Genomic DNA, 12,853 nt, shown 5'->3' on the forward strand with positions numbered 1-12,853 from the left:
TGATCCTTCTGCGCAAAAGTAACTACTATAGATGACTTATGGCCTTACCAATTTTTTTTACGCGTATACTAGCACATATCTTTTAAAAATATCAAGAGATGCTATATGTTCTGTTCTGTCTTTATCTTTATCACTTAATATTATATCTTACTAATCTTTCCATGCCAACTATACAAATCTATCTTATGCTTACTGCATTCTTTTTAATGGCTACATAATATTCCACTGTAGGGATGGACCTTTGTTCAACCAGTTTCCTATTGATACCATTTACATACTATTAAGCTTTAAAAATTTTCCCAGTCCAATAGATGAAAAATATATCTCCATTGCTTCAATTTGCATTCTTAAATTACGTGAAGTAGTCATATTTTTAGATAACTTTTGACTATTTTCATTTATATTTATTTTTTGAAATGTCTACTCATATTCTCTGCCCATTGTCCTATTGAAGTGTTTTTCTTTTTTTCTTGATGATTTTTATAAGCTCTATAAATCAAGCAAATTAGCCCTTTACTGTCTTACAATTTGGTGGTGTTTTCCAAGTTTGTTTTTAGCCTTTTGACTTTGTTTAGGATATATTTTCTGTATAAGATAGTTTTGTGGTCAAATTTATCAACATTTTCCCTGTGAATTTTATTTAAAAGAGGCTTCCCCCCAGCAGGTGTTTGTTTATTTTAAGTGTGTTGAAGAGTGTGTTGGAGAAGTACATTCCAAAGAAGAGAGTCCAGTGAGATTTGACATTTCATATGTATTTTTCAAGCAGCTTTGAATAGACATTAAGTTTCAAAGCTCCAAGATCATTCAAAGAAAGCTTAATTTAGAGTTAAGTTTTGTCCTTTTTGCATATGTGTTCTTTGCTAAGCACAAAATTATTGAGTTATAATATTGTGAATTATTTTGCATTATAATATAGTGATTTCTAGGTTTTCCTTTCTAATTGTTTTTAACATTTTCATAAAAGCCACATATGTCACAATGTAGCTCTTTTTAAAAAATTAAAATTAACGGTCTTAGTGGAAATATTTAGGATTTATTCATTAAATCTAGTAGATGTTTACTATAAAAGAAATCATTTATTTCATTGTGGAAACTCACCCCCCTCTGTGTTTTCTCATAATGCGTATAAAGGTTTCTTGCAGAGTAAGAAGGAAGTGGATTTTCTGTTTAATGCAAACAATACAGTAATTTCCTGGATTGTATTTTGGTCAGATCACTTAGTAGCTTTCTTTATTACTACTGTTAAAATTCCTGTGAGGTCTTCAGAAACTATAAATGATTAATTTATTTGAGCCTTGACTTCACTGTGTTTATCTTCTCTAGAAGCATGGTGATGTGAAATATGTTGAATTGTTGGTACTGGTATTTAGCCATTAATAATTAATTAAAACCCATAGCTATAAATTGTAAATGTTAGTATAATTTCTTTTAATATCTGAGTGGGATATCTGACCACTGATAATGCCAGTCATTCTAAAATGCAGAACATCCAACACATATTAGACAAGTTCCTTCAGAAAGCAAAAGCGCCTCCCTCTCCCAGCATGTCCTCGGCCAGCACGGTCTAGGAGAGAGGGGGGAAGAGATGAATTCCAGGGCTACTTGGTTGCCTATTTTTGCTAAAGAAAATGTAAACTGTATATTTTAGAAGTATAAGTTATAAAGGTATGGGTTAGGTGTACACCAGATAGCTTGAGAGTGCACTGAGATAAAAATAATGTCTATTATGGCCATTTAGGATAAAATTACTACTTTATTTTGCTTTATTTATCAAATGCCAACTTCATATTATTTGTCAGACTTATTAAATTCCTTGGACATTCTTAATTTTGTTAGAAAGTTTCTTGTAGGTAAAAGATAATGGCAGTTTTGAAAATAATGTTCTTTCAATGTGGAATAAATGTCATGTAACCAACATGTTTGAAAACCAGTTCAGGTACTATTGCTTTCATTTTCTCATTCAACAAAACTTGTTGATTGCCTGCTTTATGCCAGGTCCTGGTTCCATAAATATTCATCTGGAAAGAAGAGATGTGCTTACTACGTAGTGCTAAAAGTCTGCCATAGCAAGAGATTTCATTGATATTTGCTTCTAACAGATGAAGAGTGAAGGAGTTCTTAGAACAGGTGTATTCATGACATGGTGAGAATACCTGCTAGTATACTTTCTTGCTGGTCGAGGCTCTGTAATTCTCAGTTCCCTCTTTCCAGCAAGCACACTTCGTTAGGAGCACATTCTCTGACTTTCCAGACTAGGTTAGGTCTGCTGTATGTGCATGTTCTATGTTTTTCTTAATAGCCTCATCATAATTATAATTTAAAAATTATTTGTTTAATCTGTCTTCTCTTTGGTCTCTGTTAGGCCATAAACTCCCTGAGGCTCCCTGTGCCTGGAATATGCAGGGCACTCAAATGTTTATTAATGAATTTTGACTTTTTTTTTTATTGCTACCTGATGGGTATTTTCCATCATGCTTCTGCCTCGTCTTCATGTCCTAGGGCAAGGCTTTATGGGAGATAATGTGTAATGGGCAGAATCCTCTGCAGTGGGGACCATTCATGGTGATTGCGTAGGGAGCATCCTTAAGGTGAAGGCCACAACGTATGCCAATTATGATACTCTCTTTATCAGGGCAAAGCTCACTGGCCCTTAACTTGGACCTTATCCACCTTCCTCATTTTTGGTTAAAATCTTTACAATGCATTTTTATCTTGACTCTCAGCCCCGGCTCCCCCAAAAGAAATTATTTGTAGGAAAAATAGGTTTAGCCTTCAGGGTGGGTGGTTTTGTATGTTCTATTTAGGAGTTTTAACTTTGAAGCCATTTAAGATTTTGGAATGGGAGAGCTAACATTATCAGACTTTTTATTTTAGGAAGATATTCTGATGTCAATGCAGAGTATATATTAGAAGAGATAGGAGGGCTCGGATCCCAGGTGCGCACCGACGCACCGCTTGTCTGGCCATGCTGAGGCCACGTCCCACATACAGCAACTAGAAGGATGTGCAACTATGACATAAAGCTATCTACTGGGGTTTTGGGGAAAAAAAAAAAGAAGAGATAGGAGATCGATCATCGTCATTAATTCAGCCAGCATTTGTTGTACACCTTCCGTGTGTCTGGCTTGTATAAGACGATGGAAATGTAGAGATGGAAGATATTGTCCCTGCACTCTAGGACCTTACAGTCTATTAAGGGAGATAAATAATTAAACTACATCATAATTTTGTTTAATTTAGTGGTATGTTAAGGGAAATACAATATGGATGAAAACACAGACGAGAGACACCCACTTCTGATGAGGAGTTTCAGGGAAGGCTTCTTAGAAGCAGTCATAAATTAGTCCTTTCTAAATAGCAAGTAGGCGTTAATCAGGCGCAGAGGGTAGGGAAGATCTTTCCAGGCGGAGAGAAGAGCACATGTGTAAATACTAGTTAAGGGTTTATTTTAATTATCAAGGTGAAAATTCATGAGTGATATTTAAAAGGCAGAGTATGTAGCACTTGTTTAGTGACTGAACACTGATTTATTATAAGGTTTTGAGCCTGCCTTGGTGATTGGGAAATATTGATATAATTGCATAATAGTGGACACTAAGAGGTAGCAGTGGGCAAGTGGTATATTCAGTTTTGGATCTGTAGATTTTGAGGTACAGTGAAATTTTTTTGTGGATGTATATATGCGTAGTTGGAAATTGATACCAGAGTTTAGGGGCGAGATTAGGGCCAGAGATTGAGATTTGGGGTTCTCCCTAGATTAGTAGCTAAACCTCAGACACTCAGTAAGATGTCAGGAGAGACTGCAGAATAGAGAAGGAAAAGGGGAACAGAGTCAGAATTCTGGAGAATAAGACAATATTTTTTTTCTTTTTAAGTCAGGATCTAAATAAGGTGTTTTAAATTAGTTTTTTTTTTCTCCTTATTTTACTTCAAGGAGAAAAAAGGATAAATGAGAAAGAAATAAACATTGGTTAAGGGTTTATTTATTGACACCCCAAGGCACTGAGAAGATGCCGAGAGTCAAAGACAAATTTAGTTTCAGTAATTGTGAAGGTTGGGAAGGTTTTCCGCAAGGAGCATTGAGACAAAGAAAGATTTTCTGATTACCTGTCAGTGAATCAGAACACTCCTGAGAATTCCAGGTAATTTTGCTTTTACTTTGTATGCTCTTTATTTTGATTTGCATCTGGTTCATTTTTCATATTTAAACTTTGTATATTCAAAGTGCCATTGATTTATAAGAAGTGTATACAATTTTCTCATATGGAATATGTTACATAAAAGATGAAACATTCGTACTTTAGAAAGAACATGTGTGCTGTCATAGTCAGGGGATGTAAACTTATTTATTACAGACCTCGCTTGGTTTCAAATCTCTCTCTCAGACTAAGTACATGTAGTACTTGAAGTCAGAGAGAAAAGGAAACCAGAGTGTTGCAAAATGGTAAGAGAAATAACTTTCATATAGCCATAGTATTTTTACAGAATCTACTAAAGGAGTGTTTCAGCCACTTTGGTAAGGAAATGCTGTGGCCTTCCCCATGGCAGCATCTCTCTCTAGCAAGTATCTCTGACTACCTGGAGTGGTTAGCCTTTTTCACTTACGTACAATAACAGCTATTGTTTAACAAGAATTTACAGTATGCCAGGCATTCTACATATATTATGTCATTTAGTCCTCATAACATTCTCGCAAATGGTGGTGATTATAATAAGAGTAATAACTATAATTTTCCATGAGAAAAATTTCCATAATTCTTCCATGAGGCCCAGAGGGGTTAAGAAACTTGCTTTATGTCATACAGCTAGTAAGTCAGGACACAAACTTGGGTAGGTCTCTGAATTCTGAAACCTGTACTTTTTGCATTATACCTGCTGCCTCACTGTCACTTCTACTGGGTGGCAGTGGGGAACACTGACCTCCCTGAAGCTTAGGACGGGTACCTAAGCAGTGTCACTAAAGTAAAATAAAGCAAAAAATTTAGGGCCACCTTGAACTAGGGCTAGGTTACTGTTCTATAGACCCCTTTTCAGAGTGTGAGTGCCACCTGCTGGGAGGTTATAATGTGTCTATGTTCTTGGTAAAGACCAGCTTCCAAAAGGCCTGTCACAGGTGTGAAAGTGTCAGGTTTCAAAATGCTAATTCTTAAATTTCAGTTTAGGAGTACTGGGGCATTATGGAGTTAGGTGAATCTCTTATTTGCCATAAAATATACTGCTTTATTTATCTTCATTTTTTGGGGGGGAGGAGGGTCATACATTTAAAAAAATGATATACTCAGTGCTTTCCAAAATAAAGCCATTCTCACCAAGGGGAAAGATCGATGGTCAAATGAATGATTCTGTTACTTATAACAGATCAAATAAGAATAGAAAATTGGATTTACTTTGAGATGAGTTATTGAAGAATAAGAGGACCCTTTCAGTTCAGATACCCTGAAAAAGGAATCTGGAACCCATGGGGGCAATCAGAGACTTGGAGAACAGGAAGTGGGGATGAAAGGGCAAGAAAGATATGTGGATAAAAATACAAATGGGTTCTGTGTTGTTAGTCGAGCACAAAGCTCCCCAAATTGAGTCAGGATCCTAAATAATGCTTTAGAGAAAAAAGTTTAGGACAATAACTTTAGATTGTTATATGTTTAGGACAGTGAAAAGTGGACACTTTTTATAGTCACTTATATGCCCTTGAAGGGGGTCAGATAAAATCTGAGTGTGTCCATTGCACATTCTTCATTAGGCTCCTTTGGGATTACAATAGTATTCTGTGAGTATCTGGCACAGGAGAAGTTATTATTTAGGGTAGGATTTTCACGGGAAAATCATGCTCTACTTAACTGCTGTTTACAAAAAGCATATTTCTAGTTGCATGATGTCATGTGGAACAAATATTTATGTGATGAGAGATTAAAGTCCATTGGTAAAATCTGATATTACCAAGAACGAAGGAAAGCACAAGCATGACTATCTCCTTTCTTTGTGTCCCTTCTCAGTTAACCTCGTAAGAAGCCGGGAAAGTATGATAGCATCCTATTTTAGCAGGTGGACTTCTGGATAGAAAGAACTGTTACTTGGGGTGCGTATAGGAGTAATGCTCATTGTAGAAAACTTGTAAAATAGAGAAATAGAAAGAAAGAAAAATCATACATAATCCCACCACCCAGAGATAACTGTGTTGTTTTTGTATATTTCCTGTTTTATAAATATATTTTATATTTTGCAGCCCTTTTATATTTATTACATCAAAATATTATAGCATTATAGCATAAGTATTTTCCCATGTATTTAAAAACTCTTAGCACGTATACTTGACACTACAATAAGTGGACATACCGTAATTTACTTACCAGTTTTCTTATTATTGGACACTTTATGTTATTTACTGTTTTTTTTTGTGTGTGTGTGTGAGGAAGATCAGCCCTGAGCTAACATCCATGCTAATCCTCCTCTTTTTGCTGAGGAAGACCGGCTCTGAGCTAACATCTATTGCCAATCCTCCTCCTTTTTTTTTCCCCCAAAGCCCCAGTAGATAGTTGTACATCGTAGTTGCACATCCTTCTAGTTGCTGTATGTGGGATGTGGCCTCAGCATGGCCGGAGAAGCGGTGCGTCAGTGCGCGCCCGGGATCCAAACCTGGGCCGCCAGCAGCGGAGCGCGCGCACTTAACCGCTAAGCCACGGGGCCGGCCCTACTGTTTTTGTTCATTTGTTTCTTCAGTAAAGAGTAATAGGGGAATTTACTTGTTATTTGTTTGTTTCAGTAAATAGTAGTGGAGAATGCACTGTTGTGTGGCATTTGTTCAGGGCCTAGCATTTGGTTAGTAAACTGGCTTTGAAAGTAACCGCTGGTTGGATTAGTCTCTGCTTTAGTTCCTCCGGTGTTTCTCCCTTTGTCCTCTTCCTATGTATCATTTTCTTCAGGATTTTGTAGCATTTATTGCATTCACATCCCTTCAGGGAATACCCTCGTGGTATCCCTTTGCTTTTCGGGTTCTACACTAGGTTAGCTGTCTCACGCTGAGCTATTACGAGCTATGTTGCTGCTCTTTACATCAACCCAGTGCTCTTGTACTTCTAGTAGAGTGAGTGCTAGTTGAGAGAATTATTCCTTTTTAAACCTAAAGTAAATGTAGCTTGTGGAGAGTTAGTATCCCTAGAATAACTAGTGTTTTAAACATAGTCTATTCAATTTATTGAAAACAAAATCATTCAAAACACCTTTTGAAAGGATAGCAAAATTTTATATTACAAGCTATTTACTGGTTTATTTTGTAAGAACCAGGTAAATTCAATAGATTTTTCTTTTGACAAATATTTATTGAGTGCTTACTATGTGCTAGGTACCATTTTAAGCACTGGGGACATAAAACCAACAAAAAGCTTTGCTTTCATGGAGCTCATATGTGAATGGAGAGATACAGAAAGTAAACAATATAAAATAAACAAACAATACCAAACTTAAAGCCTTGGGAACAGGCATGTTTTAAATTAAATTTTTTTTTAAATGTTAGAAAGATAATGTGGTGTATATATTATATATTACCTAACACTCGGTGGGGGGTCTGAAGCAGTAATCAAACCTATTGATATTTCTTCAGTAATAAAAGTATGGGGGCCAGCCCCATGGCATAGTGGTTAAGTTCAATGCGCTCTGCTTCAGTGGCCCAGATTTGCAGGTTTGGATCCCCGTTGCGGACCTAAACCACTTGTCAGCCATGCTGTGGTGGCGACCCACATATAAAGTAGAGGAAGATTGGCACAGATGTTACCTCAGGGCTAATCTTCTTCAGCAAAAAAAAAAAAAAAAATAGAAGAAGAAGAAGAAGAAGGCATTTTGCTATCCCACTACTGGGTATTTATCCAAAGAACTTGAAGTCAACAATTCGAAGAGACTTATGCACCCCTATGTTCATTGCGGTGTTATTCACAATAGCCAAGACATGGAAACAACCCAAGTGCCTATCGACTGTTGAATGGATAAAGAAGATGTGGGGTATATATACAATGGAATACTACTCAGCCATATAAAAAGACAAAATTGTCCCATCTGTAACAACATGGATGGACCTTGAGGGTATTATGTTAAGCAAAATAAGCCAGACAGAGAAAGACAAACACCCTATGATTTCACTCACGTGTGGAAGATAAACTAACACATGGACAAAAAGAACAGACTAGTGGTTACCAGAGGCAAAAAGGGTAAAGAGGCACATATATATGGTGATGGACAAGTAATGTACAACTCAAATTATACAATGTTATAAACTATTATGACCTCAATAAAAATAAAGGTATGAATATCACACTCAGTGGGATAAATACAACTATAGCAGCTTCATGTTAGTGCAAGTGAGATATTTCTGTAAAATAAGTATTAAAGGATAATTTTTAAAAAAGGTAAAATTATGACTGTGATAAATATAAACTGAACACATTTTAAAGATTTTATTTAGTTTGTTAAATGAAGGAACCACATAGATGTTACAACCCATTCAAAGAAGAATCCTTAGAACAGACACATTTATACATCAGGAATATTAAAATGATGTGCAAATTAAGGAAAAACTAGCTTCTTCCACAATGAGAGAGGGAAGTCAATGAACTGGACAGGACAGAATTTGCATGTGTGTAAACAAGGATGATTCTGCATTATTATCAATTATCTATAATGTACAGAATTGTAAAATAGCTTCCATAGAATCAGAATCAGATAACCTGAAAGGATGTCCCCTTGACAGTGCCTTTTTTTCCCACTAAAGTGTAAATTTTTTTTCCTACTTGAGTTACTAGAAAGCTTTTGGTTTTCTGAGCTCTTTAGAATTATAGATAAGGGATATAAAGCTATAGTATGTTTGATAGTGATAGTGCTTTGCAGAAAAATAAAAGTGCAGAAAGGAGGTTATAATTTCAAATAGAAGGGCCAGGGAAGACTCACTGAGAAGGTGATATTGAGAATAGAGCTAAAGCAGATGAGGTGTTTTGCCTGAGTAACTGGAATGATGGAGTTGCTATTAACTGAGATGGGGGAAGAGCATTTGGGGTAGAGGGCAGAGGAGGAGTAGTTCACGACCTCAGTTTTGGGCTTTGGACATTCAAGTAGAGATGTTGAGGCAGTTGGATGCACATAGCTGGAGTTCAGGGAAGATGTGTGGGCCAGATACATATCTGGGAGTTAATGCGCATAGGTGACATTTAAAGCCCCCAAACTGGATGAGATCACTAAAAAATGCTCCTTCTGTGTGCTAGTCCCTGGGGATACAGAGATAAATTAAAAATTATCTTTGTCCTCAAGAAGCTTATGGTCTAATAAAGGAGACAGACATAAACAGTTAAAACAGTATAAAAATATACTAATATAAATACACAAAGTACAGATGATTCAGTGAAGCCAAATCTGAGAGTCATCCTAAACTCCATCCCCTTTAACCTTGCTTGTTCAGTGGCCCAACCATGAGACATGCAGAGAAGGTAGTCTGAGTGTGGTACCCTTTTTTTTTCTAATTGAGGTATAATTGACATATAATATTATGTTAGTTTCAGGTGTGCAAACTAATGATTCAATATTTGTATATGTTGCAAAATGATCACCACAATAAGTCTAGTTAATATTCATCACCATGCATAGTTAGAAAAATTTTTTTTCTTGTGATGAGGACTTTTAAGATTTACTCTCTTAGCAACTTTCAAATGTACAATACAGTATTATTTACTGTAGTCACATGCTGTACATTACATTCCCATGACTTAACTATTTTATAACTGGAAGTTTATAACTGGAAGTTTGTACCTTTTGACCCCCTTCACCCATTTCTCCCACCTTCACCCCCGCCTCTGACAACCACCAATCTGTTCTCTATGAACTTGTTTTTTTGTTGTTGCAGTTGTTTTTTTTTTAAATTCCATATAAAAGTGAGATCATATGGTATTTGTCTTTGTCTGACTTATTTCACTTAGCATAAGGCCCTCAAGGTCCATCCATGTTGTTGCAAATGGCAAGATTTCATTCTTTTTTATGGCTGAATAGTATTCCATTGTATATATACATGTACCACATCTTCTTTATCCATTCATCTATCAGTGGACATTTAGGTTATTTCCATATTTTGGCTATTGTAAATAATCCTGCAGTGAACATGGGGGTGCATATATCTTTTCAAGTTAGTGTTTTCATTTTCTTTGGATAAATACCCAGAATTAGAATTGGTGGATCATATGGCACTACTATTTTTAATTTTTTGAGGAACCTCCATACTGTTTTCCATAGTGGCTGCACCAGTTTACATTCCCACCAACAGTGCACAAGGGTTCCCTTTTCCTCCACATCCTTGCCAGCATTTATTATGTCTTTTTCATAATAGCCTTTCTAAGAGGTGTGAAGCGATATCTCATTATTGTTTTGATTTGTGTTTTCCTGATGACTAGTGATATTGAGCATCTTTTCATTTACCTGTTGGCCATCTGTATGTCTTCTTTGGAAAAATGTCTATTCAGATCGTCTGCTCATTTTTTAATCAGATTGTTTTTTTTGGTATTGAGTTGTATGAGTTCTTTATATATTTGGTATAATAACCCCTTATCAGATATATGATTTGAAAATATTTTCTCCCATTCAGTAGGTTGCTTTTTCATTTTGTTGATGATATCCTTTGCTGTGCAGAAGCTTTTTAGTTTGATATATTCCCATGTGTTTATTTTTGCTTTTGTTGCCCGTGGTACCTTTTACATCAGCTGGCTTCTCCACTAACCCACTGCGCCCAGCATATTTCCAGTGATATTAGAGAACCTTGCTGGTGACACTTCTGCATGACTTACAAGGCACCTAATTATTTGGCCTTTGCCTTATCTCTTGCTTTACTTCCTCAGACCTATCCCTAGTGACAGAGATGATCAGTTTTGTGTTTTGAAATTTTCGAAATTTCTGGCTGTAGAGTGACAGATGAATTAGAAGAGGGAAGAAAATAGACATAGGTAATGTTAGTTTGCTATTTCTTTGCCTCAGTCTGCCTTCACATTGGTATCTAGTGACTTATAGAGACCTGTAGGGTAGAAAGGGCAGAACAGGTATGAAGAAATGGAAAGTATATATTGCTGTACTAGAAAATGCAAATTTTGGGATTAGGGAAAAATTTCTACTAAATGCATGCAGTTGCAAACTTTACACTCTTCCCTCCTGTATCATATTAAAAGGTAACTTATATGTTGGTTTCTCAAAATATTAAATATAGAATTACCATAGGATCCAGCAATTCCACTTCTGGGTATATGAAAGAATTGAAAGCAAGGACTCAAACAGATGTATGTACATCAGTGTTCAAGGCAGCATTGTTCCTAATAGCCAAAAGGTGGAATCAACCCAGATGGCCATGGGATGATGGGAGGGATGAATGGATAAGCAAATGTGGTATGTACATACAATGGAATATTATTTAGCCTTAAAAAGGAAGGAAATTCTGACACATGCTACAACGTGGATGAACCTTAAAGACATGTCGAGTGAAAGAAGCCAGACAGAAAGGACAAATATCATATGATTCCGCTAATATGAAGTACCTGGTATAGTTAAGTTTGTAGAGACAGAAAGTAGAATAGTGGTTAGCAGGGGCTGAGAATGGGGAGATGTTTAATGGTACAGAGTTTCAGTTTGACATGATGAAAAAGTTCTGGAGAAAGGATAGTGGTGATTGTTGCATGACAATGTGAGTGTACTTAACGCCACTTAAAATGGTAAATTTCATATTATGAATCTTTTACCATAATACAGAGAGATGACCTAGAAATACTATGCAGCTGTAAGAAAGAATAAGAAAAATTTCTATATACAGTATTGTACTGATATTGAGAGATTTCCAAGATAGATTAAGTAAAAAAAAAGGTAAAGTGCTATCTTTTGTGTAAATAAGGGCAGGTAAAAGTATATATTCATGTTTGCTTTTATTTGCGTAAAGAAAACTTGGAAGGCTTAACAAACAACTAATAAAAGTTCCTACCTCTAGGAGGCAAGAGGGACTGGGGTCTCTCAGGGCAGCAGTGGTAATGAGACATCTCAGTGTATTTCCTTTTATGTACTTTTGATTTTTGAACCAGGTAAGTGTGTTACCTACTCAAAATAGTGTTTAAATATGGGACTTCAAGTGGATTCGTTGTAGAGGGATCAATAATTTGTAGGCACAGAAAACACAGTTTTTTAGAGGTATTGATTAAATATTGCTACATATGACATCCCCTCTCCCAGACAAGTGGGGTCCAGGGGTCAGGAGTCTGTGCTAATGTTTGGTGTTTCAGGAGCGTGGTTTAGATGCAGAAGTGAGTTTTACCTTGCCTTCTACAGCTAGCAGCAAAGAGAACATATTTTGGGTATTCTGCATCTAAGTTCATCAATACCAAGGAGTCAGAAAGAGAGAGAAAGTCATTGTGCCTGGAGCGAGGCCTCTTACCAGGGCCCAAGTGCTTGAAGGTTGACCAGGGCAAGTGGGGTCATTAAACACATTACTCCACCAAGTCTGGGAGCCTAAAGCATTCGAAAGCAGGAAACTGTCTGGATATAGCTCTGCATCCTCCAAAATGCCACCTTCTCTGATGCCATCATTAATTAGGAGCATATTATGTCTAACATTTGCGTCTGAAACAAGAAGCAGGGTTGCTTAACTTTTCTTAGGCAGTGGGAACAGAGATAGCAGCTGATAGCTGAGCACCACCTAATCGCCCCCCGCCTCCCTCCCTGCCCTGGGAGTAGGACTGTATTATGTCTTCCCTCTTTTCCCACTAGATCCAACAGGAAATACAGACAGAATCGTGAGTCAATCTATGAAAAGTGGAGGGTGGGCTAGGGGCAGCCCAGCCCATCCTAGCACTTA

The 12,853-nt window shown here is 36.7% G+C and overlaps 1 protein-coding gene across 3 annotated transcripts in view; it reads left to right on the plus strand.

Moving 5' to 3' along the window:
* The window catches only part of CDK19 (cyclin dependent kinase 19), a 158,051-nt gene that overhangs the window by 94,360 nt on the left and 50,838 nt on the right, over positions 1–12,853 (plus strand). The window contains exon 1 of one of the 3 annotated variants that reach the window (XM_058566461.1): positions 1,827–2,143. The exons of the other annotated variants lie outside the window; for them this stretch is intronic. Coding sequence (XP_058422444.1) covers positions 2,141–2,143 — 3 coding nt within the window. The 5' untranslated portion in view covers positions 1,827–2,140. Of the gene's footprint in view, positions 1–1,826; positions 2,144–12,853 lie in introns of those variants that run through there. 3 annotated transcript variants of the gene reach the window in all.

The sequence above is a fragment of the Diceros bicornis genome, chromosome 23, assembly GCF_020826845.1.
Source record: "Diceros bicornis minor isolate mBicDic1 chromosome 23, mDicBic1.mat.cur, whole genome shotgun sequence".
Classification (NCBI taxonomy): domain Eukaryota; kingdom Metazoa; phylum Chordata; class Mammalia; order Perissodactyla; family Rhinocerotidae; genus Diceros; species Diceros bicornis.